Source organism: Hippocampus guttulatus, chromosome 6 (assembly GCF_054856545.1).
Source record: "Hippocampus guttulatus isolate MCC_2025c chromosome 6, RoL_Hgut_1.0, whole genome shotgun sequence".
NCBI classification, from domain to species: Eukaryota; Metazoa; Chordata; class Actinopteri; order Syngnathiformes; family Syngnathidae; genus Hippocampus; species Hippocampus guttulatus.
The window spans coordinates 22354680-22380276 of record NC_141266.1 but is presented as its reverse complement, the minus strand read 5'-3'; the positions used below and the strand labels follow the sequence as shown (position 1 = coordinate 22380276).

Below are 25597 nucleotides of genomic sequence, written 5' to 3'. Positions count from 1 at the left end.
CATGTATTAACCGCTAGTCATTATTTTCTCTTTCGTTTGTAAAGTGTAGGTGGGGGTTACATTTAGATTTCATATGCACATGTGTAAATGGTTTTAAAAAATCCTTTCTTTATAAATCTTGTTTAATCTTAAAATGCATGACTATATTTTTAAATACTAATTGTTCAAGTTTTGTGCCTTTGTACAATCGGTGGGATCAGTTGCACTGCATATATGTGAATGATAAAATTAAATTGCACATTTGTCGAAGGAAATCTAAGGTGTTTTATGAAATGTTAGGTAAATGAAATGTGGCTACATTTCAACATTTTCCTCATGTACTTGTGCTTCGCTATATCAAAACAAAGGAGAGACATATTTTGGTTATTTATAGCAGAGTATAGTATAATTTTAATGGTCTGGCCCACTTGACATCGACCGAGGCCGCATGCGGCCCACAATATGAAATGAGTTTGACACCCCTGCCCTAAATCGTGCTTCTTGTGGTTGTTAAAAAAAAATAAAATTCAACATCCACCCAAAAAAAGGTTTGTAATTACATAGAAGGATCCCAAGATGTCAGCCAAGGTCATCTTTATTGTCAAATATGCTTTATGTATGACATGCAGCATCGATGAAATTTCACTGTTTTCTGTTGGACGAGGCTTCGTCCTAATTAAATGAAGCTTCACCCCTTCTTTCAACCAATTTACTTGCTACGACGATGCCACCAAGTGGCCCCAAATCATTATTTTTTTATATGGGACATGGCTTTACCCCGGGCACAATTTTTTTTTTTTTTTAAAGCGATCCTGTTGAGTTTTGAGTGAATAACAGATGCTCAGCTACCCAAACAAGCAAATCCATCATTAAACATGTCAGCCAAAAGTCTCACTTGTTGCCAAAGGTAATGTTCCAAAAGTCCCGCGCCTCCGTCTTGGTTAGCTTGTAGGTGTCGCCATGGTAACGATCACCCGGAAACACGGCCTTGAGCTCCCACAGCATGTGACTGAAGAGCAGGGACAGCTTGGTCAAGTCCCTCCTGGCATGGAGACACAACACAGAGGCTGGTCGATTGCTCGGAAGCTCTTGCGCCCCCGTCGGGGTCATCTTGTGGGAAAGTATGCGAGACGAGCATTTGCGCACGTGTCCTGTTTGTGTTGTTTGTCACAGGATCTTGCTCTTTTGTTTCTGTCGGTACCACAGAAATTTTCCACTGGCTACATTGATGCGCTGCTTCTTGTCATTCTTTTCTTCGAACACGTTTCCCACAACATAATTGATGTTTAGTTTTGAATGACATGAAACGATCAGTTGATTGTGGTTGGCAGTGTGGGTGTCGAATTGCGCCGTTACTTGCTGTGAGTTTTTTTTTTAAAAAAACGGATTCTTGAAAATAAATGCAATCATTAAAAAAAATCATAACTATATTCTAAATATTTGAAATAAATGTTTACAATAATATACTTGTACGACTTTACATGCTGATATTTTCAACATTTTAAAAAATGTATTTTAAATATTAAGCTTTCTCAACATCAGTGTATTTATGTTTGCTAGTTTAAAAACATGAAAATGTGTGTTTGAAAAATATTTTTTACAATTTCAAATGCATATGATACACTACACAACTTTGACTTTTTTTTTTTTTAATACAGTACTCCATGGAGAGAAAAACATTTTCAAAACACTTTTTAAGTCTGGTTCTTGGGCTGTGATGGTGAATAAGATTTTGATTTCTGGATTAGGTTCTGACAATGTGTCTGGTGAGGGTTTCATTTTGCAAATATATTTTTTTGTTTTTATTTTTTTGCACAAGTGTGTTTGCAAAGATGATTTAAAACAATTGGACGTACCTGTAGCTGGACGTCTCATCAAACATCTTCTCCTTGCCTTCTTTAAACAGCAGCAAGGCCCTGTCCGTCTTTTCCAGCAGGTTCCTGGCGTGGACCCTGAGGTACGCCGCCTCGTCCTCCGCGGGGGCTCGGCCCGTCAGCACCCCGAGGCCTCGGTAGGGCTCCCAGACTCGTCGCAGCGCAGAGGCCGTATCGGGCAGCAGCTCGGGCAGGTAAGGCGGGCTGTTCCTGAGGCCCAGCCGGGGGTCCGTGCACGATTCGTGCAGTTTTTCCAACCTCCTCAGAGTTTTGTTGACCAGTCTGTGGTCTGCGTTGCTCGGCCGTTGAAACGCCTTTTCTTCTGAGCTGGCCGTCGCCATCCTGACACGTTTGGATGTTGTCGTTTGATAAGTGCTTTGAATTCAAATTATGGCACCATGTTTGGGAACCAAAGAAGATGTTTAAAATGGACGCCAGAACACCTTTCGGCTAGGAAATTTTGAGAAAAATTGGTTTAGCCTGAAAGAAATATGGATGAATTCGAATCTTGTGGCATTATAACAGTCCCTCTCATGCATTTTATGCTGTGTGACCTCTGAAAAATCAGCCAAATAAAAAGTTTCTTCCCCTAAATTATTCGTAATATTTCTACATTGAATGTTTTAAATGCTATTATATGAATACATTTTTAAAAAATACGTTTTTCACAACCCCTGAAATGTTAGCGTGCATATTCGGAATATACCTGCGCACCCCCTACTATAAAAAAAAAAAGCATTATCCTAAAAAATATATTTTTAAATGTATTTTTGAAAAATGTATCAAAATCACCCAAAAATTTCAAAATGAAAATAGAATTACTAGTCCAGCATTCCACGATGCTTTTAATCTGATTTCGGACCCCGGAAATCCATAGATGAGGGAAATCTATACTCTGACCAAAAAACTAAATAAAACTGAAAAAAAATCTCTTTAAAAGTTCTCTTTAAAAAATATAGACAAATTAAAATGTAGAAAACTATTTTAGCAAGCAAAGGTATAAAATCCTATTGGATACCACTGAGTAGTGTTGCTTTAAATTCATATTTTTAAAAAGAGCAAGTGGAAAAAAAAAACATTTATACCCAATTATTATTTTGAACAATATTGAAGTTGTGCCAGATCAGCATGTCATTTAAAGGTTGTTTAAAAAAAAAAATTGCAAACAGGTGTTTAGGGGATATCCTTCACATATATTTCCACGAGCGATTGTCCTCATGCCGCAGTCAAATGTCGGCTTACTCACAACCAGAAAACCTCGGCTGTCTTTTTAGCAGCTTTTCAGCGCCTTCGGTCAAAGCAGGGTCAGTACGTGCCGATGCAGCACACTCCCAAAACGTCGGAAAATGCAGTCCGCAGCACTGGCCCAAACGCAGCCTTTGCCTGTCACCCTTTTGTGCACTGCTACCGCATACTTCCTGTTTGAAGCCGGAATAACTGGTTTGCTTTGTTTTGAGTGAGAGAGAGAGAAAATTGTACATCTAAATGTCGTCTATGGATGGATGACCTGGCCCATCTATCCGTTTTAAAGTTAACTCGGCTGTATTTCTGGAGCACTTTCCCACCGCTGTATACAAAGTGCTGTGCCTGGAGCCAAAATCATTTATACAGCAAACAATAAATGAAAAACAAACACGGTAGAAAGCACAAAAAACGGTCCAACTAAAAATCAAGTCTCATGCTGAGTCAAAAGCCAAAGAATAAAAAAAAAGGAGTTTTAAGACGAGTTTTAAAGATGGGCAGCGAAGGGTCTTGCCGAATGTGCAAAGAGAGGGCAACATAAAAGGCTCCATCCCCTCTGAGTTCTCGGTACCTTGAATAGCATCTGGTCCGCAGACCTGAGGCACCTTTTCAAGATTTGAAAACAAAGAACAGGATTTTAAAAAGAACTCTAAAATGTAGAAAGGGATGCCAGAGTAGGAGTTATATGCTCCCTCTTATGAGTACCAGTCAAATAGAGAACAAAAGTTTCCCCACCTCTGATCGACAAAAAAAAAAAAAAAAATCTGCATTATCATCACACTGTGTGCCCTGAGAGCCGTTAAATTGTTTCCTTCCTTTATTGGGTTATAAGAGACCCACAACGTTAAACCAGTACTGCGTTGTTCAATATTTAATAAACTTTACACTCTGCACAATACCTCCCCTCCCACAAGGGGGCACTATATCATTAAAAAAAGACAAGTGTAATGATGGCATCACATTTAGATCTACCTCGGAAAATCCGAAACACCTCTGACCTAATGACGCATTCTGAACTCTACTTCCTGTGCTTAATGTCCTATAGTACATACCCGACGACCCCCCCCCCCCCCCCACGTGTCTACATTGCTTTTTTTTCCTGGATGACAGCTAGCTCATATAAATCCCTGATGCTTCCTTTTTTTTTTTTTTTTTAATTACCCCTCCTCCTCCTAACATGAAGGTCAGAGACATTTCCATTTCTTCCACATCTTCAGGAGACTCCCGAGCGAAGCAGCAGCAGCAGCAGCGGCTGAGCCAGGCCTGGATGACCTGGGGGTTCTCGCTGTCGCTTGTATCTGGGATTTGTTCTTTCGGTTACGACCCATGCGCCCGCGAGGACCCTGGAGAGCTGCGCCATCGCAAAGCCTCAGACTCTCAAACCCCTCTCGCAGTACTTTCAAAAGTTTCCAAATGCAGAGGTCTAATTTTTTAGGATGCCCCCCCCCCCCCAATCCTACCCCCTTCTCTGCCAATGCATCCCTCAGATCCATCTTTCTGTGCTGAGCGTACGCGTGTGCTGCTGGTTTACCGGCAGAGCTTCATTACTCGTTTGACCGAGCGCAAATCATGTTTAGCCAGTAACTTTACTCATGTTTTGTACAGCATATGGTTATGGCCTAAATCTAAAGCTACATTCATCAGTTCAGCCCCCCCCCCCCCCTTTTTTTTTAATTTTTATATAAATGTGTTTTTGCATCGTAAAATTACTGTCACGTAGCACCGTGGTGGTGGACCCCAGAAAGCAGGCAGGAGGGAGGAGCAGGGTGTATTTGAAGAATTGTATTTAAAACAAAGAAAACTAAATCAAAAAACAAACGAAGTCCAAAGTATCAAACAAAACCCATGACTAAAACTAAAACATAACAATGAACTAAACATAACAGAAGCCAACAGCAAACAGCAACACACATGACAGTAGCAAAAAGCAACACTGAGTGTTCGGGCTGGGAGTCCTTTTAAAGCCCTAATTAGTTATGCCCAACAGGTGTGCAGCTTCCGGGGGAGCCCTACAGTGCCACCTGTTGGTCCCTAAACCGAATCATGACAATTACTGTTTTAAACTTAAACAACAGCGCAAGTATTGTAACACAAATGTTCCACCTCTAATTTATAACAGTTATAAGTTAAGGGCCCCCCAAAAAGTAGTTTTATTAATTATTATTATTTTTTTTTAAATCAGCCGATTGATTAGTTGTCTGAATTTTTTTTTTCCTGAAAGTGGGACGTACTTACCGGTGCCGTAGCCGAAAAGTTTTCAGCTGTCTCTTGGTCGGTCCCCCCCCCCCCCCTCCTCTTGATCGTGAGCCAAAATTAGTTCCAAGTGAACTTTGGATACACCGCCGTGGAAAAATGTAGCAATTTAGGTACTGAAATGAGTTCACAACCAGCATAAGAAGACCACAGCATGTGCTTTAAAAACTATTTCTTCCTTCTCATTGTCTTTTTTTTTTCATGCTTATTCTCTTTTTTGCCATTTTTTTTCCATTCCTGAAAAACTTGGGGGGGGGGGGGTCTGTTTGTCAAAGCACAGCTCTAATTGTAGTCCTTGAACACATTTGAAAGTTGCCAATGATTGTACCAAACATCCCTTTGTGTCTTATTCTGCGGAAAATTTGTCCTTTGTGTTTTCTGTCAACCGTCGGGGTGAACATGTGCAGTCAGTCACTCTGGGTCTTTTAGGGACTTTAGACAGCAACCGTTTGGGCTACTCCACACTTGAGCGGAAGCAGGAAAGTACCAAAGTGGCCTGGCGTGTAAGTCGAACCGTCAGGAGATGTTTGTACACGTGACATGTCGAGGTGTGTTTGTGGTTGTGTGACAGATCGGAGACTCTGCTTTTTTCTTCTCACAGTTCCTTGTTTTGCTTCTTGGCCCGCAGGCACATGACGGTCGCGAGAGCTCGGGAACAATGGCCGCCTTTGATGACACCCCACTGACACTTAACGTGCGCACCGCTTCGAGGCCTTATAGGTCAGCGCACTTAGGGGGCTGTCGCTTTCCCGCCATCTTGTGACATTTATCGGGAATTATGAACCTTTCAAGGCGGGGGGCCGTGTGGAAACGCTTATTGGTATTTTCCCACTTGGTCAACTTTTATTCAAGATATCACCTGCTTCACCAGTGATGGGACATTGTGATCGTCTAGGATTGTTGTGATTCTTCCGAAATGTAAAGACGGGCAGAGGTTTCTAGAAACGGGCAATGTGTTGACTGTGATATTTATGCTTTCTAATTCTTGTGAGAAATCAAACACGATCACCGTCGTCACATTCGTGAATATCATTCGTGACGCCAACTGGCATACAGCAATGACATTGTTCAAGGCGATTAGAGCAAAGTGGCTATTTCCGTAGGATGCAACAAATTGGTATTCCTTCGCATCATTCACTACCCAAGAAGTAGCTCTCAGTTTCAAAACGGTTGGTTGGTTACCCGTGCACTAGAGGAAATCTACATACTGCTGGTGCCATGCGCAACACACTTTGAGAACCACTACCACTGCATATTGTACTGTAATACATTTTTAACTTCCATGCAAAAATTCTACCACCCAAATTGGTAGTGCACATTTTCTGTACTCCCCCTAACACACACACACACACATCTATGGTGAGTTACAATCATTCACTTTCATTTTAATGAGAGCGCAATGGTGAGGAGCACTGAGGCAGCTGCACGTTAACTTCAAAGCAAATTTTGCAGTCAACACAAAAGAAGTTGAAAGTGGCTACATTTTAGAAACCATTCAATTCGTATTCATTAAAAAAACACCTATTACTCCAAAGGGATTTTGTTTTGTTCATGGTGATAGGTTTTGCGAGCTGCCTGTCCGATTTTTATTGCCACCAGATTTCCAGTGAACCACCGAGACGCACCTGAGACTACTGACCGGGCAGCGCGCGCGCCTTCCCCCCCCCCCCGGTTGATGCCGACGGTCATGACCATGAACGGTGACGGCCGCTCGCTCTCCGCCGCGCCGCTGGACCTGAGCACCGGTCAGCGGGGGAACACGTCGTCCGCAGCGGAACCAGAATGTGGAACTCGCCGGAAGGAGACCGTCCGCTCACCTGCGCCGCCGACGCCTCCGCACACTTGCGGCACGTTCGCTCCGGCACCGGGCTGCCTTCGCCAGAAGCCGGCCGACAAAGCTTCCCTCCGGCTTCCTTTTCGGAAGCGACCGATCGTTGTGGAGCCGGAGGAGCGAGCGTCAGGAGAAGCGGGGCCGGCGAGGTGTCTTTCCCGGACTGGAGAGGCTGCTGATCCGCCGCCGCGAAGGAGGACAGCCGAGGGTCGGCTGGCCGTTGCTCGGGTAACCCGGACGCACAGTGAGGAGGCTCCGCGCACTTTTGAAGTTCGTCCGGTCCACGCCGTGCCCCCGTTGACTTATGGTGAGTACCGACGACCTCTCGTGACATGAGTTACATTTGAACACGCGCCGAAATGCCGTCCATCGTGTATTCGCGGTTGAGAGGGACCGGCTGGCCCGCAATTTGTTAAAATCCGCTTATAATTGGCGCCAGTTCAAATGCATTGGGGACGTTAGTTTTTCAAACCCAGAAACAAAGAACTTTAAAAATACTTATGTACTGTACTTTTTAAACATTTTTTTTGGAACGGACTGACTTTATATCACATATATTGTACTTAAAATATAACAATTTTATCAAATGGCCCAATTATATATAAGAAAAATGTTAGGTATATTGAGTTTTTTGAAGATTTCAGAACGAATGCAACTTTACAGGTGAACTTAATTTCACCTTCTCATATTCATGTCACGAACAGTTCTGCTGATTCTGTCCCATACACTCATGGAAAAAAAAAATCTCACTTTACACACTCGTGAACTTTTAATTATTACTGTCTTGTTTAATCCATTCAATGGGTGTTTACTTAGTGCAAATAAAACTATTTTTTCTTTTTTTATGTATTTAATTAAATGCAATATGTCTTCCTTCCAACTGGTGTCACTTCACAATTATGTTTCACCAAAAGCTGTCAGGAGCTTTATAAACACTCTCACACATATACACTAGGACAGTGATTCTTAACCTTGTGATAGGTACCGAACCCAACCAGTTCGTATGCACATTCACCGAACTCTTCATTTGTGAAAAAAAAATATATATTTTTTTACAAATTCAAGACAAAAACATGCATTTATTAAAAAGAGAAAAAAAATTAGTAGAAGTATTAAGTATACGTTTTTTAATTGTGCACAAAATGAACCAGCCAGTGATGGCCAAGCAGGCGTGTCATTGACATTGTTGAGTCGGGTGTGTCTTAACCTCCATGGCAGAGGCTCCGTCGAACCCCTGAGACCGATTCATTGAACCCCTCGGGTTCGATCCAACCCGGGTTAAGAACCACTGCACTAGGGCATAGGTGTCAATGTCCGGTCCTCGAAGGCCGGCGTCATGCGTGTTTTTCATCTGTCCCTGCTGCAACACACCTGATCCAAATGATCAGCTCATCAGCACAATATAACATAAGTTGCAAGGCACAGTGAGAGCTTGATAAGAATGATGATGAAGCCAAAATGGAAGGTTTCAATAAAGTATCAATATTAATCTAGACCCCCACTGGACAGATCATTAGGTCCACCTACACATGACACATGACAAAAATATATATGGCAGTTATCAATGTGACGCAGTCCACTCTACAATCAAAATCATAAACATTAAAATGATGCGCATCGTGTCAATCACATATGAGGGCTGTAATCTTTTGTACAGTGAAAATAATTGCGTTGGGTCTCATGAAACAGCGCTGGTGACGGCTACCTAATATGGAATATGGTCCAAATTCCCACGGTGTTACTCGAACCGCACTTCCTCCTGTGGTTTATACGTTTGCGTGACACATGGCCTCTGTCGTGTCATCAGGGGCTCATGCAACCGACGACTCATTGAGAAAATGTCCAGTCAGTGATTCCCCTTTTGTCTAAAGTATCTCACAGGGTCAGCCCCAAGTCAAATCCACCACTGATTGCGCTGCTGTGTTTGTCAGGTCACTACTCGACGTACGCCTACCCAGAGTTGGGCCATCTCGGCTTCCACCACACACAGTACCTGCTGACGAGCGTCGCGCTGGCCACTCGGCAAGATGAAGACGGAGACACGTATGAGCTTTTACTCTTAAGTTGTCAATCACTATTACAAGGCAAGGCCATTCCATATACTGTATATTGAGCATTTCATCCACGAGGCAACTCAAGGTGCTTAACGAAAGCAAAGACGCAATACCTAAAGGCATTTAAAGACACAACAGGTAATGGCATTCAGAGGCAACGCGGAGAAAACAAAAGTAGCTGACTAAAATGACGAGAAGTATTTAAACTGACAACATTGAAACACATTAACAGAAGACTTCAAAAACATTGAAATTTGATTTTTTAAATTTGTGAAAAGATCATACTCTGAAACAGATTGAAATATTTAAATAAGACCATTGTCAACCTGGATTGAAAAGCATTTACACTTGAATTTGACTTCACTCTTTTGGGCAGCTTTTTCCATTTGCATGCAGCATAACAGCTAAATGATGCCTCAACATGTTTGCTTTGAACTCTGGGCTCCAGTAATTGACTCAGGTCTACAGACCTCAAAGCCCTACTGGGTTTTTATTCAATCAGCATTTCTTTTATGTATTCAGGACCTATATAGTCCAATAACAGATTGTTACAGTCTATTCTACAGCTGACCGGGAGCAAGTGTAAAGCCTTTAGGACTGGAGTAGCATCTTTTGATCTCGTAGTACTAGTCAGAAGCCGTGCTGCAGCTGTTTGATGCTCTTTTGAGGGAGTCGAGCCAGAGACCGTTAAAATAATCAAGTCTTACTGGAGATAAAAGCATTGCTAAGTTTCTCCTGGTCTGCTTGGAGCACGCAACCCTTCACTTTGGGTATGGCTTAGATTAGCATTTCAAAATCTTGTGTCACAAATGTTTTCAGTATAGTTTGAAGACTGACTGTATCGGCTGTAATTTCCCCACCGTGCTTTTCTCAAGGAGCTATTTGCAAGCGCATATACAAGATGTTTGTGTGCAACGTGATGGCTACCGTGCATCGCCGCTTACGTCAATGCGGGTCCTTGGGGTCGCTAAAAGCAAGAGTGTGAGGTATCAAGCACCCGGTGTGGTTTTTCTCGGGTATGTGCGCCTCGCCAATTGGGCCTTTTTGAATGAATAGGCCCGAAAAACCAAACATCCGCTCCTTACTTCCTCATTTACCGCTCTCTCTGTCTGTCTCTATCAGCTTCAGCTTCCTATGATGCTTATGTGTGCTCTCTGATGTGTGCGCACGTTCTTCTCGCATCCAAGTCAGAGGAGGCCTCGCTTTGTTTGGCCCGGGTCATGCGCCCATTTATGCATCCATTTAAATCCCATTTCCGTCCCATGGGAAAGCATGGAAATGAGATTATAGCGCCCCAGTGTGAAAACGTTGTCATTTTTCAACTGAACGAACTGCACAGGCGATATTTTAAGTACAAGGGTAAAAATGAGTTGCGTGTGATGAAACTAAAATTAAATAAATGAGAGTGATACCCCGTTTATCTTGATGACACATTCCAGACCCATCTGCAGTCAAAGAAAACACAAAGATCATTGAAAATAAATAAATAAATACAGTGTCACCTGTACTTATGAAATTAATTGGTTCTGGAAGAAATTTCTGAACTAGAAAATTTTGTAAGTAGAGACGCGTTTTCCATGTAAATGCCCTAATCCGTTCCAAGTCCGCCCCCCCCCCCCCCCAAAAAAAAATTCTGACATGAATTTTTTTCTAAAGCATACAAATGTATCAAAATATGCAACAAATACGTTACAATTAGATCATTGCATAATAAATGAAAGTTGTGCAGAATGTAAACAATAAAAAATAGAGTAAAGAATAAAAATGATGGTCATTTAACTTTTTACTGCGTCCTCATCATTTTTTGCCCTCATTTTCATCATGTTCTCTCTCAGAAGTGGTATCTATCTATTGACACGCATCGACACATACGGTAGAAGTCCCTCTTAGCCAATGCGATGCCAGGAAGATGCTCGGTAATAGCCAATGGCAGAGCAGCTCTCAGTATGTTGTATTCAGGAAACTCGGAGTTGCGAGTAGCAGCCCATACTCTATTTTTACCTTATGTAACTTGAAAATTTTGTATGAAGAGACGTTCGGAAGAAGAGGTACCACGATACTTTTACTGTCCAGAGCACAGAGTCAGTCCTATTCCAAGTTTTTAATGACATCTTCCTGGCGAATGACAGTGGAAACCGTGTCTTGTTTTATTGGATCCTCCTTGGCAGGCCAGACCTTTTGTGTTAGCCTTGGTTGCTCTGCCTCCCACTCTGCTCCACTGTCATTTGGTGTTCCACAGGGTTCAATTTTGGGGCCCCTGTTGTTTCCAATGTATTTGCTAATCCTGTTTACCATCTCGGGAAAGCATTTGGATGACAGTCAGATCTATGTCCTGCGAGGCAAAAAGAACTTTCTCCTTCAGGCCACTTTTGTCTTGTCTGGAGGAATTCAAAGCCTGCATGGCACTGAATTTCTTGAATTTCAATAAAAAACATACATAAGTAATGCAGTTTGGTCCAGTGGCACTTGTACATCTCATCCCAACAGTCTGACTTTTTGAGTCCTGTGCTGGTTAATGTTAACTGTCATACAAGTCAAGGCTCCAGACTACCCTTCAATGACACATTATGGCCCTTAAATGTTAAGTTATTCATTCCATTATATGGTCGGTTGATTGAGTTCTTCTTAATAACGAAATTGAACACATTCACACAATAATATTTGTACCCGTTGTATTAATTGGTTCATTAATCATACTTCTGTATTATTAATTATTGAGTTAAATTAGTTGACATATTTTAAGAAATGATTCAGACCTTGAGCACACACTTTCCCACCCCTGCTTGAGATGCTCTTGAAGTCTAAAGCATGACGGAGGCATAAGACGTGACGTCGATGTCTGTTTTTTGGGGTTATCTGCATGTGGCCGTGTGGTCTGCCCCACTTCCAGGAACTCAGCACAGTTTCACCTTATGAGAAAAGGAGACAAATCAATGGTGGCAGTAAAGAGAACACCATCAGCGCGGTTTTGGGACAACATACTGTACAGAGTACAGTACGGGTGATCAGGATAGACACAGCATTAGGTACTGCTGCAAAATCTGCACGATGAAAAAATCTTGCCTTTACCAAGATGAAAATGCTGATTCGATGAGAATTCTGTCAATGAAATAGACACATTTGCAAGAAAAGTACATGCATTATTTGTAAAAATCTAGATTTCTGTGTAAATTGAATCTTAAAATGTCATCTGATCACACCAACATTGATGCGCACTGTACGCCACTTCTGCGTTAGCCTACGCCTCCAAATGCACGGAGGACTTCAGGCCGTGCAGTCATTTGCACCCGAGCCAAGAAAAAACCCTGGATGACCGGCGTACAAAAGATGTCCAACTCAGCCTTCAAATAGGGCAACGTGTTATATAATGACTCTATCTTCTATGATAACTACTAACCAAGACACGGGAAACAACAGCACGTCTGTGTTTGGATCTGAAGCTATTGCCAGAATGCTAACCATGACATGGCAAGAGCTTGCGGTGAAAAAGAGATGGGCAGTTTTCTCATGGATCGCTTTTCTTTTGGGTGGGCATCAAATCCTGGTTTTGAATGACTTTTGGAAGACTAATGACCCTCCACACACACACACACACACACACACACACACACACACACAAAGCTTCACCAATGGCAAATGATGCTTTGTTAACAGGGCTTGCCGACCGAAATGTTCGCCAGCAATGCGTTGTGGGTAATCCAAAGAGAACACCGGGGAATTAAAAAAAAAACTGCATCGTAGTAAATGTCTCCTTTTAAGGCAGGTTAGAATTGAGCCTTTGTTAACACAGAAGTCATCAAGCCGTGTGCGTGATGATGTCACTTACAGGAATGAGTAGCAGCTGCAGACTTTCACATACATCTGCTTTTTTCACTTCACATGCCTCGGTGAGGCTTCCTATCCGTTACCGCATTTGCTTCTATCAAGTATCTTCCATCAAAGGCGCGCTCTTCACCGTTTGACGATGCCCCGGTGTGTCCTGTGCTCAGGGCGCTCGGAACATCTTCGCGAGAAAAGGCGACGGTTTCCTGTTGCACAATCTTTGCAGTCTGGCAAGAAAAGCCCCTTCTCGTGCTAACATAGATGTATTTTACACCGCCTGGCCACATGAAGAATGCGGCCATTGTTCGTAACGACAGGAAGTGACGTGAAGACCCTTCGTGTGACTCTTACTGGAAGCTGGCGGCTGCGTGAAAGAAAAAAAAAAAAAGATAACGGCAGTGCAGGTGCGCTGCCTTGTCGATTGGTGGCCTTTGCAGATTATAGTGTGCCAATATTCCTTCATTTAAAAAAACAAAAAAAAAAAAAATTATTTTTCTGGAACAGATTAATGGCATTTTCATGCATTTCAATGGGAAAAGATGATTTTTAGACACAAGTCTGTGGAGGCTCCGCTCTAAAGATACGTATGGACGCCTAATTGTGGTCTTTATTACAGAGCTCTGCACATAGCGGTGGTGAAAGGAGAGCTGGCCATCGTGCGGCAACTTGTGGATCTGCTGCAGCGCGCTGGCAAAAGCCTCGACATCTACAACAACCTCCGACAGGTGAAGCAACGCATCACATTCTTCATATCGTACACGCACACTGTTGGATTTTATCATCATCATCATCATCATCAAAGCGCCCATCAGGGCAACATGATGCAACTTGCATCCACACAGCAGGTAAACCACATTCCTCTGCCTCGCCTAACATGGAAAAGAATGAAAGAGGAAGTGGCACCGTTTCCTGTCGGCCTCGTGTTTTTGCTCGCACATTCTCTCATGACTCGTGATTATTCAATGGAATTCACCTTTTTGTTTGTTGGGTTTTTTTTTTGATCCCGTGTTTTGTTTTGGTCATGATCTCTTTCCCGGTTTTAGTATCAAAAGGGATTTGGATTTACTTTTTTTTTTTCCAGGATTTACCACATTGTAAAAGACAAAAAGCCCCTGCAATGATAAAGATGAACGGCATGTACCACCAAAACTATCCAATTTTTCTACAAAAATGAAGCGTTTAACTCCCTAATATAAGCATATTGGTGGCAAAAGCTGACTCCAAAAAAAAAAAAAGTTGAAAAATGTCAACCCCACCAAAATATCAATTTCCTACTTATCATTGCGCTCCTTTCACACAAATTCTAAAATGAAGCATTTTCAAGTAGCTCCTAAATTTGTGCTCTTCATATAAAATCTTTCCAAATAATTTTCAGGTATCACGGACAACGTTAGTTTTTTTACCGAGCCCCAAGAAATGCCAATTGTATTCACACCGCGAGCACAAAACACTCTCTGGTGGCAACAAAACGGGTATAGGGTTTGCGCAAAATGCAACTTCATAGTGTCGATATTATTCCTGGACAGCTGGGAAAAGCAAGTGTACCTTCTCAAAAAAAAAAAATTGGTAAAGGACGAAAGCAGTTTCCCGATTGCAGTTTGTTCATGGCATGATACTGTGCGCTCGTTTTACTGTACCTATTTTGTGGCCACAAATTAGCATTTTATGTGCACCGACACTGCGGCCGCAATTTTTACATTTTTTTTTCCCCTCCATGTCATGTCTGTCACTTGAAACTTCAAAATGCTGCTACATAACGTTTTTGGATGTAAAAAAAAAAGACAAAAAAACGTCATTTCAGTGCACAAATATTCTTATAATCATCGTGCTTTTTTTTTTTTTTTAAATACAAAATCTTACTAATAAAAGCTTTTTCATTCCACGTTATGAATTGCAAAATCTGCGGCGGTTATGGCAAGCCGTTTGCACCTTGTAGTCAATTTATTTGATTTGATTTCTTACTAGTACACTCTTTGTCCTGACTGGACTCAGTACACTTAGTAGTACTTTTGAATAAATCCTTTCCATTAAGCTTTGATGTGCTTGTCAACCAATTTACGGTCCACGTCTTAGTGCACTTTTTATCCATCGGCGTGTTTCTGGCTTGACATTTATTCCAGACGGGGCATGATATGCTGCACGGACCGTAGCACATGACATTACATCGACATTTGTGCTAGTTGCCACTAAGACAAATTAATTCTTTTTAAGGTTTTGTCGAGTCTCCCGAGGCGTGCAGAACTTCATACCCCGGGGGAGCGGGGTGGGGGGGGGACTCACCGTACCGAGGTGTCCCACTTACCAGAAATAACACCAGCGCTATCTTTTTCTCATCGCTGCAAAGTTGTGCGATATCCTGTCTGCCCCCCTGCACCTAAACAACCCCCCCCCCCCCCCCTGCCTCACACCCGCACTTTACAGTACCTATCTCGGCACACACGTCCTTTTAAAAAAGTTTGCCGTGTTTACTTTCTGGCCAGGCGCTATCCATTCATGCTCGTGTGTCTTATACAAGAGCAACAGGTAGAAGAAGAGAATATTTCCAATACTTCAGAGTTTCTGTGGTTGGAGTGCATGGAGCATTTTGACAAGAGTGATACTATCGGTGTCCGTCATAAACGATACTGCAAGTGCGCGAATGCCGCCGAATAAAGAGAACATGACGGATGTTTAATACTCACACACTCGGTATGTGCGCCCAAATCCTTCTGGGGGGGCCACGCCGACTTTGCGCTGATTATCATGCACATAAGAATGCTGTGACTGCGACGTGAGTGACAACTGCAATTTGGTAGGCCTGTCTCTCCTGGGATGACTCACGAAAAAGTGTCGAGAACCATTTTTGTTTTAGTGGCCATCTTAGGCAAGGCCAGCCAGCTTTATTTATAGACAACGCATTTCGTACATAAGATAACTCAATTTGAATTGACCCGAAGTCTGCTTACCTCAGAACACTTTAGGATTATTTTGGCCATTTTCAGAGGTTCTCTAAATACAAACACATTGTTGATAGCTTGTTTTTCTTTTCTGCTACCAAATTTTAAACTGCACCTATGTGAATTTTTGAAGGTATGTTAGTCAAGAATAGACCCACAAAAAAGCCCAGAGAACCATGCCGCAACTCAGGGGGCCGCCATTTTGGTTGTATAGTGTAGTAGTAGTAGTAGTAGATTTTATTTATAAGCGCCTTTCAAGACACCCAAGGACACTTTACAATAACAAAAAACACAAAACAATACGGGTGCTCTCTGCTGTCGATTGGAATTGACTTCCAACCGCCCTCGGGCTCGCATTGCAAACGAGAACAAACCGAGCAGCGGTGTTCACAACGCGAGCCTGAAGGCAGATTTTATTAAAAAAAAAAATTTTTTTTTTGCTATTAGTGGGTCGGGCCAGTCCTTATTCCCTGCCAATAGTGGGGGTCGACTGTATCTGTGTGTTCGATATGTACCGATAAGAGGTGGAGCCTAATTGGGTGTCGTGTGAGGTCACCGAATCTGCGTGCGAGTGTCCAGGCGTGAGCTGTGGCTGTCAGCTGCTGCCGTGTTCATGAGCTTTGTGTTTTACTGGTTTCCTGTGGCATTCACTGGTGGAAAGCTGCATGACGACTGTGGCTCTCCTTTCCCACAAACTAAGGCATGAGAGATTGTAAGCGTATTAGTGGACAGCACCCCCCTCCCCCCCCCCAAAAAAAATCACTATTAGCCATAGATTTGTACAATATATTTAGCGATAAACAAGTCGATAAATTTCACGCCAGAAATCAGCGATGTGGCAGGGCGGTTGTGAGCCGTGGCGTAGCAGGCAAACATGGCACATACAAAAAGAAAAAAACGAAAAACAACGCCATATTGATTGAGATTCACTTCTTTGTTTTGGTACACGCACACGCCAAGCATCTGTCTGTTGATGTGTACTTTGATATCGTTGTTCCGAGAAGTCACGTGACCGCCCCCCCCCCCCCTCGCCCAACCCCTCCTCGTCTTGCTCGAGGCTGTTTCGTAACATACCTGAGGTTCAGAGGGTGGTTCGCGGGGACTTTCCCTTCTTGCACGTCGCCCTGTTCCTCTCTCTCTCTCTCTCTCTCTCGTCTCTCACTCGCTCGCGCTCTCACAGCACTTCGAACACAAAGTCGCTGTGACGCTATCAGCCCCCCCCCCCCCCATGTTTATTTGTGTGCAAGCAGGAAAGCATGAGCTCTTTGCAGTTATCTGCTTGGCGTGGCATGAGAGGCATTTCATGGTCCACTCATCTCTGAGGAATGCCAGAGTACGTAGGGAAAGATGAGGGATTTTCCCTCGCCATCCTGCCTTCCTGCTCTTCCTTGTTCCACACGCACGCACGCACACTTCCTCCTATCGATGCCCTAGTTTTGTTTTAGTCACTCTCGAGGCTTTTTTTTTTTTTTTTTTACGGGAAGGTCTGCTTCGAAGGCCTAATTATGGAGAGGTTATGGGTCGGTTCCTGTTCGATAGGAATGACGCATTCAGGAATACTGTAAATATATGACTCTGTGTGTGCTTGTACATGTGCGTGGATGAGTGAGTCACAAGATTCAGGGAAAATGACGGACAACGGCGTAATTGGGCGAAGTCCATAAAGACGGTCTTTTAACTTGATTGTTTAACTCAAAAGTCGTCCCCTTTCCCCTTGCAGTGAAAATACAAGATTTGAGCATGTATCGCCAAAAATAAAACAAACACAACCCCCCCACGCAGAGCGGCCCCAGTGGGTAGTGCGTCTGCACCACAGATAGGAGGGAATTTCTGGGTTTGAATCCGGGTCATCCTGTATGGAGTTTGCATGTTATGCTTGTCAACCAATTGGTAATTAATTCAGGATTACATTTTACACACACACGACTGAAAAGTGTCTCCCTCACCTAACTGAAACACTGTCACACACACACACACACACACACACACACACACACACACACACACACACACACGCACGATATCGTTGAACCGCTATCACACACTTCTACTTGAACATTGTCCCACACGCTACTGAAACCCTGAGCCACGACAACGCTACAGAAAAATATTGAGGCATGTTTTACACTCCGTGCTGTTGACCAGGTGTCATCTAGCTTCAAAAACACTCCCAGAAAAATCCCAAATTACATTTTGCCGTTACAGTATTAACAGTTAAATAAGTCAGGCTGCCTTAGAAAATATATATGTTGAACTGGAGAGAAACAATTTCTTGATGTAAAACGAGTAGCCTGGTCATCTGAAGTGAAAGAAAAAAAAACATTTTAACTTGAAAAAATGTGTCTTTATTGAATTAAAAGAGAAACTTTATTCTTTCACGTCACTGTTAAAAATCTACTGCCAGTTATTCGCAAAATTGATCGTCAATTTATTGTTAAGTGGGGTTGTCGCCACCTCTGTAATGTAACTAATACAGTAACTTGTTATCTTAGTTACTTATTAAAAGGAAGCAATCGATATATTGCTTTTAAAGTCAAGTAAGTACCCAAGTTACTTTTTCAAGGTAACTGGCAAACATTCGCACGCATGACTAAAATATCACATAAGCGCAAGATGTCCTCACTTTTATGGTTTAAAAGTCCACACCCACTTCCAATAAGTCAATCAAAGAGCAAAAGTGAAACTTCATGTGTGTCTTTTTTCAGTTGCTATTTATTGTGCAACCTGTCCAAATATGAGTGGAAAGTCCACTTCCCTGTGTGCAACGCTCGCTTTATTTAAACACGCGCATCCTTGCTGGGCAGTGTCGACATGTTTATCGGCAGCGTGACACTCGCTGACCTCACACTCGGGGAATATCCCGCATTGCTCCAGTGATCCCTCGTGGATTCATTCAGTTTAGTATTTCTCTATGCCAGTCATTCCCGACCGATATCCTGTGAGAATGTATCTTAAGTCATCTGTATACTGTAGGCCGCTGACGTTTATTGACAACCAGAACCATGAAGTGCTCATCATAATCGCTCTTAATAAATATGTAACAATGACAACACGCAGGGGCGGTTCTGGATCAATTTCACTGAGGGGGCCGGGCTGGGGCCAGGGGTTTTGATGGGGGGGGGCACATTCAACCCAGGGCTAAAAAGACAGATTTGAAATCTTATTTGACTTTTTATTTCTTCAGACTTTGAAATTGTAGTCATAACATTACAGTGATGAGAAAAAAAACAGTATTAGGAGGGCTAAAATGTCTGCAAGCGTAACAATACGTCTGTTGAGAATATTCAAGCCAGGGGACAAAAATTGCAAATACACTGAAGCTAGATGTTTTACATGCATATAATTATCCAAATTTTAAAAGGCAATGTCTTATATATTGATCCTGTTAAATAAAATTTTAAATAAAAAGGGAGACTAAAAAAGTTACACACACGCGCACACACACACACACACACACACACACACAAACACACGCGCACACACACACGCACACACACACACACACGCACGCACACACAAACACGCGCACACACACGCGCATAGCACTCGTGTCGTGGTAATTTCCTTCTCTGCGGACTGCTTCTCATTTTCCCGCTCATTTTTAAATGGCGCAGCGCACTAAAGGGTCCGACTAGAATGTTAAATCACGCACTTTGGTTCCACCTTTCGATTCGGCGACTCGGCACGACTGCGTAATCTGCGCTCGGAGGGGGGGCCGCAGGGGGGGGGCCAGAATCGGTGCTACAGGGGCACTGGCCGTTTTGGTTTCTTCAATGGGCGTAACAATCAGGCGTTGGCTCCACTTTGTGTCTTTTCGTGTGTGGTGTGTCGTGACGACATTGAAATGTGATGTGTATTGTGAAACGTCACTTTTTCGGTGCACCTCCAAATATTTATGACCTCCCCCCTCCGACAGACTCCCCTTCACCTGGCAGTGATCACTCAGCAAGCCAACATGGTGGAGGCGCTGCTGAGGGCCGGCTCAGACCCCTCGGCGTTGGACCGCAACGGCCAGACGGCGTTGCACCTCTGCTGCGAATACGACCATCCAGCGTGTCTCTCTGTGGTGCTCTCGCTGCCCTCGTCTGCCGCCTGCCTGGAGATGAAAAACTTTCAGGGTAACGCTGCGCTCGTGAGATCCTCAAAGTAGCATGAGGAAGTGAAGTACATGATGCCCGCAAAATCCACACAAGAGCCACCAATTACAGTGGTACCTCTACTGAGGGACGTCTCTTTATACGAACCGTCTCGACAGGAAAATATTGCCTCTTGTTTTACGAAAGAAATTTCAAGATAAGAAAGGTAAAAACACAGTATGGGCTACTTCTCGCAGCTCCGAGTTTCCTGAACGCAACACATTTATAGCTGCTCTGCCATTGGCTATTACCGAGCATCATCCTGGCATCCCATTGGCTAAGAGGGACCTCTACCGTATCTGTCTATGTGCGTCTATGCAGCGTCCTTGTTATTTGTCTCTTGGGCCATGAGGTGTTCCGATAGTTTAACGTAAATGAAAATCACCCCAAAAAAGTGTTCACCAGTCGGGCCATCGCTCACTATGCTGATGTTTGTTTGCCTTGGACATTTTCGAAGGATTGTTAAAAGGCGACAAAAGCAAACGCCCTTGGATCAGTTATCGACAAACCGCCAAGCAAAATGGAGTGAATTCACCACACCTTTTTTTTCCAGTGTAATGGGTGTCATAGAAGTAGGTTAAAGTGATATTTTGACTGTTCCGAGATCCTCAGGTGCTAAGGAGGCGCTAGGATTTAGGTCCTGAATACATTCAAGAAATGCAAATTGAATATAAATCCGGTCGGGTTCTGAGGTCAGCAGACTCGGGTCAATTCGTGCAACGCAGAGTACAAAGCAAACATGGTGAATCGGCAATTAGCTGTTACGCTGCACGCAAATGGAATAAGCTGCCAACAGAAGTGAAGTCAGCCACACGTGTAAATGCTTTTAAATCCGGGGTAAAAACACAGCCCCCCCCCCCCCCTCCCACCTATACATATGAAAGCATTTCTGTAATTTTTTTTTTCAAAATCGTGTTTTTGTGTTTTAAAGAGTCGTTTTTCTTTACTACGCTTTTAAACATCTGAAATTCTTTTGGTTGTAAATAAATGCCTTGAAATGTTGCGGGTTCCTCAGGCCATCTTCAAAACCCTCCTCAAAACTCACTTGTATTCTTTGGCATTCGACTCAGCATGACTTAGATTTGTTCTTGGTTTTACTGTTTGGTGCTTTCTACAGCCTTTATTACCGATTTGTCTTACTGTTTATTGTGCATGTTAAATTGCTCCCTGTACAGCACTTTGTATGCAGCGATGGCTGTTTGAAAGTGCTCTATAAATACTGTTGTTGTTGTTGTTGTTTCACCGCACAATCCATGTGCATCTCTCGCTCAGCTGTTCACACTGTGCCCCTTTGAACTCCCTCCGCAGGTTTGAGCCCCCTCCACGTGACCGTACTACACGGACACCGAGACTTAGCCGCCATGCTGCTGGCAGCGGGAGCTGACGTCAACACCATGGTCAGTCCGTTCGTTGCGATCAATGACTCGTCGGGCTCTTTTCATTTCATCCCGCCTGCGTCAGACGGATGACTTTACCGCACCAACTTCATTAGGACATCAAGAGTGGCCAGAGTCCCCTCATTCTCGCGGTGGAGAGCAACAATGCGGAGATGGTCCGCTTCCTCATTGAGGTAAACAGATTGTGTGGGATGCCTTGTGACTCAGCTTCAGATGAAAGACTGGCTTTGAAACGTCTTGGTTCTAAAATGACCACATGAAGCTAACTGTTGATTTAAAAAAAAAAAAAAAAAAAAGGCCTTAATTGGCTTCCAAACTGTCTCCCGCGACGTGAACGCTAAATGAGGAAACACCGTAGGCAAACGCATTTAAAATTGGCATCTGTGTGGCGTTGTGGTGGTGGTGTTGTTGCCGTCTAAGCAGCAGGTATCTGAACACAAATGGTGCTTCAACACATGCAGATAGACCATGTAACAACACCCACAGCCATATATTATTTATCCTCTGTGAAGAATGACGACTAGTACTGCCCTACTGAGAAGCAGAGAGAGGAACTGAGCCTCCACTGTAGGATATTCTTATGTCTGTCTTGTTCTGCCCCTAGGTGGCCAAGATGCAAACACCAGAATGATAGATCAAGTTGTTGAGGAGTAAAAATCATGTTTGGGTTAAAACAAACAAACAAACAAACAAAAAAACAAGTAAATAAACCCGAATATTTGATGACCCCCAGGAGAACCATCAAATCCGTCACAATTAAATTGAAATTGCGTGGCACCACAACAGACATGCAAAGAGAGGGTTGCCCACCAAAACGCATAGACCAGGCATTATTCAGAAGGAAGGACAGAGAAAAAAAAAAAAACATTGAATGAAAAAAAAACAAAACACGCACATAGTGGAGGCCAACGACGAATGTGCACCCGAGTTCAACATGTTTCCTTGTTCGCTTGGTGCAGAGCGGCTGTGATGTGAACAGGCCGTCATACAGCAGCAACACAGCCCTGCACAGCGCCTGCGCACGGGGCCAGGCGGACGTTGTGCGGGCGCTGCTGAAGAACGGCGCCGACAGCAGCCTCAAGAACTACCACAACGACACGCCTGTCATGCTGGCCAAGAACAAAAAGGTAAGCTTCAACGATGAGGCCACGGTGGAGGTCCGGTGCGCTCAGGGAAAGTTTCCGTGCATGCACGTTTTTAGTGGAAGGAAGTGATGAAGTACATTGGCGCCTTGAGATAACAAGTTTACAAAGTAATTTCTGTGACAACACTTCGAATTCAAAACAAGGCTATCTCAAATCGTATTTTCCCCACTGAAATGAATGGGAATGCTATTTCAACCCCCCCCCCCCAAAAAAAAATCAGCAACAAAAATGAGGATCAATAGCACTTCATAAAATTGTACTTTCTTAAAATGTACATCAATGACATGAATGCAAACAATGAAACCGTTTTTGTCACGATTCATCAGTTGAATGGTGTGCCCACCTTGGCCATCTGGGGGCAGTATAAGACAGACGGACACACTCCTGTACCATGAGGTGTTGGTATGATTAACGCTTAAGTTCTCGGGCAGTCTAGCATGCAGCAGCCAACCCATATTGCAACAAAGCATGTGATGTCTTGAACTCAGGTGAAATTCATAAGGCTTCATTTCAGACATCTTCACTCCTCTCTCAGCTCCTCGGTACGGCACTAACATTTGTCATTCAATGCGGAGGATAATGAATATATCAATAAGTACTTTTCTGGTGTACTGCCTGGCTACATGTTGCCTGCAATATGTTGCTTAAAGGCTGAAAGCACAGTAACATGTATGCTAATTAGCACCAGCACCGCAGTATTTATTTTTCTGACGTCTTTTTACTTTTACCTCCTACATTAGAAGGTGATATCTGTCATGTCTACTCCTTACTTAGCCAAAATAGCCTCAAAATGTCCACTGAGATCTTCATGGTTTGCCTTACAAGGATGAAAAAGCAAGGACAACAGCGACGTTCCATGAAGCGAGCCAGCTAGCATGAACGATGACACAACAGATTCAGAGAAGCAAGCTATTCCGCATTCTCTGCCTCACTTAAAAGAATTGTCTGATCTGGTTAGCAACTGCATTGTGTCTGGTTCGCTTTTGTGTTTGAAGATTCTCCAACTAATCTGAAAAAACAAATACCAACAAGTAAGGTGTTTATTTTTCAGTTCTTCCCGCTAGCTAATTTAGCAAATTTTTGATTCGAAATTCACAAAATTGTGAGAAAGTGTTTTGATAGTGTCTTGTGAGTTTTCTGGGCAATATGTAATTTAATAAAAGAGGGAAAGCATTTTGTGTGCAGGTTTATTGTTTTTTTTTTTTTTTTAGTTGGGCAAAGTTATTAAAATAAGTATTGTCGATTTTTACTCTTAATTACAGTATATACATTTACTGTATTTCAATATATTTCACTCTGCATTTGATGTGCTTTTACTTAAGAAAAGGAATAGGAATCAGTGCTTATACTTTAACCAGCGCGTGCTTACACAAGTCTCTGCACTTAATTTTAGTACACAGTACTTTTACTTCCTAATCAGTGATGCGATGGGTTCAGTTCCATTCAGTTTTTTAAAGTGATGGGATTGGCAAAGCAAACCATTGCAATGTTAGAATCAAATTAGTTTATCCTCCCATCTAGGGGACAAATATGAATACTGCAGCATGCTCATGACTTTCATCCAGTCACTGTTCTACACTTAATGAGCTATTCTGGAATATTTTTGTGGGATAGAAGCACGGTGGCATAATTGTTAGTGTGAGTATGAGTACCTGATTGCCTAGAAGTGCCCTGTGATTGGCTGGCAACCAGGCCAGGGTGTTGTGCCCCATCTAACCTTTGACCCTCAGGATGAGAAAATGGATGAATGGGTTTTGATGGAGATCGCGCGAATTATAAATGCATCTGGAAAAAGAAAAGCAGAGGCTGCAGAAATTTGTATTCTTTTGCAGATAGCAGACATCTTGCGAGGTAGGGGCTCAAAACCCATACGAATTCCAGATCAACGCGACGACATGTCAGCGTCGCCGCACGGCAGCAACTTGATGAGCATCGGTAGGAGAAACTTCATTCAATACAGCTGCACAGTGCAGATTATGGCCCATGCACTCCATTCTTCAATCCAACCCAATAAGCATTTAAAATGATCACGAGTCCTGGAATATTTTTGTTTTATTTAGATGTTTTTTTTAAATGAAGTTGGCTCATTAAAATGTATTTATTCATGTCTTATTTATGTATCATATAAGATAATTTCAGTGATTTACTATAAGTAGTTAAAATCTGAAATTTTTACATAGTAGTAAAATAATATTAAATAAAATACGATTTTTTTTAAATTAGCATGATAAAAGCTAATTAGTATGACATAAAATAAAATTGTAAATACCGGGCAGGTATGAGAAAATACTTTAAAAATCTAATTTCACATTAATGAGTCATAATTAAAATCAATTAGAAATAATCATTCAATTTTTGTATATATGTTAAAAAAATGAAATCTGCATTATTTAAATATATCTTACATCAACTACAAAAATCTGAGTGAAATTTTAAAAAAAGACAAAAATTCACATCAAATACAAAAATTAAAATGGATTAAAATACACATGTATTTGATTAAATCTACCATAATAAACAACCTGCCACATCTGTTCATATGAAAAATCTTATTCGATCCTTGAGCATTAAAATTTGCCTGTCATGGAACCCTCCCCCTGCCAATCACAACTGTGCTTTTTATTTTGATTTATTTATTTGCTTTTTTTTTTTTCTCTCAATTTTAGGTTCCCCATCTCCAAGCCACAGTGGAGAGTGTTCTCCCTCGATGGCACCACCCATCCCACCCTCCGCCGCCCCCCACTCACCAAGGACCGCGCCAATGCTGGCCTACCCATTTTACTAGCACAGAGTCCTCGTGCATCGAAACTGGTAATTACGCTATCCTTTGGAGCGTCAAACCACCAGGCAAAATGACCAAACTTGGATACAGGGATGCAGTCAACAAAAAAAGGGCAGCGCCTTTGCACACAGTATTTATCGAGTGGA

At 42.7% G+C, this 25597-nt stretch overlaps 2 protein-coding genes across 7 annotated transcripts in view; one reads left to right on the top strand and one right to left on the bottom strand.

The window, feature by feature from the left end:
* cblc (Cbl proto-oncogene C) overlaps positions 1-3835 on the bottom strand; it is a 7342-nt gene extending 3507 nt beyond the window's left edge. The window contains exons 1-2 of one of the 5 annotated variants that reach the window (XR_015101124.1): positions 1836-3830; positions 875-1021 (exon numbers count right to left, since the gene is read on the bottom strand). Coding sequence is in view for 4 of the 5 variants with exons in the window: in XM_086112883.1 (XP_085969009.1) it covers positions 875-1021; positions 1836-2194 (506 nt within the window). In the remaining variant the exon portion in view is untranslated. Of the gene's footprint in view, positions 1-874; positions 1022-1835 lie in introns of all 5 variants that reach the window. The other 4 variants (XM_086112883.1, XM_086112886.1, XM_086112882.1 and 1 more) reach the window with 4 other exon arrangements.
* bcl3 (BCL3 transcription coactivator) lies at positions 1927-25597 on the top strand. 2 transcript variants are annotated; one of them, XM_086112881.1, is made up of 12 exons: positions 1927-2047; positions 4313-5851; positions 5977-6068; positions 6948-7486; positions 9111-9222; positions 13672-13780; positions 19908-20109; positions 21436-21524; positions 21620-21697; positions 22484-22651; positions 24502-24604; positions 25336-25597. In XM_086112881.1, the coding sequence occupies exons 3-12, from the start codon at positions 6007-6009 to the stop codon at positions 25452-25454; spliced, it is 1581 nt and encodes a 526-aa protein (XP_085969007.1). In that variant the 5' UTR covers positions 1927-2047; positions 4313-5851; positions 5977-6006; the 3' UTR covers positions 25455-25597. The 2 variants fall into 2 exon arrangements, with proteins under 2 accessions (XP_085969007.1, XP_085969006.1); XM_086112880.1 differs by having other exon boundaries at positions 4313-5896.

Excerpts from the sequence above, each read along its gene's own strand:
- bcl3 (XM_086112881.1), top strand. The coding sequence starts at position 6,007 with ATGGCCGCCTTTGATGACACCCCACTGACACTTAACGTGCGCACCGCT. Across the intron at positions 13,781-19,907 it reads TCTACAACAACCTCCGACAG|ACTCCCCTTCACCTGGCAGT; the intron begins GTGAAGCAACGC and ends CCCCTCCGACAG. Across the intron at positions 21,525-21,619 it reads GAGCTGACGTCAACACCATG|GACATCAAGAGTGGCCAGAG; the intron begins GTCAGTCCGTTC and ends CAACTTCATTAG.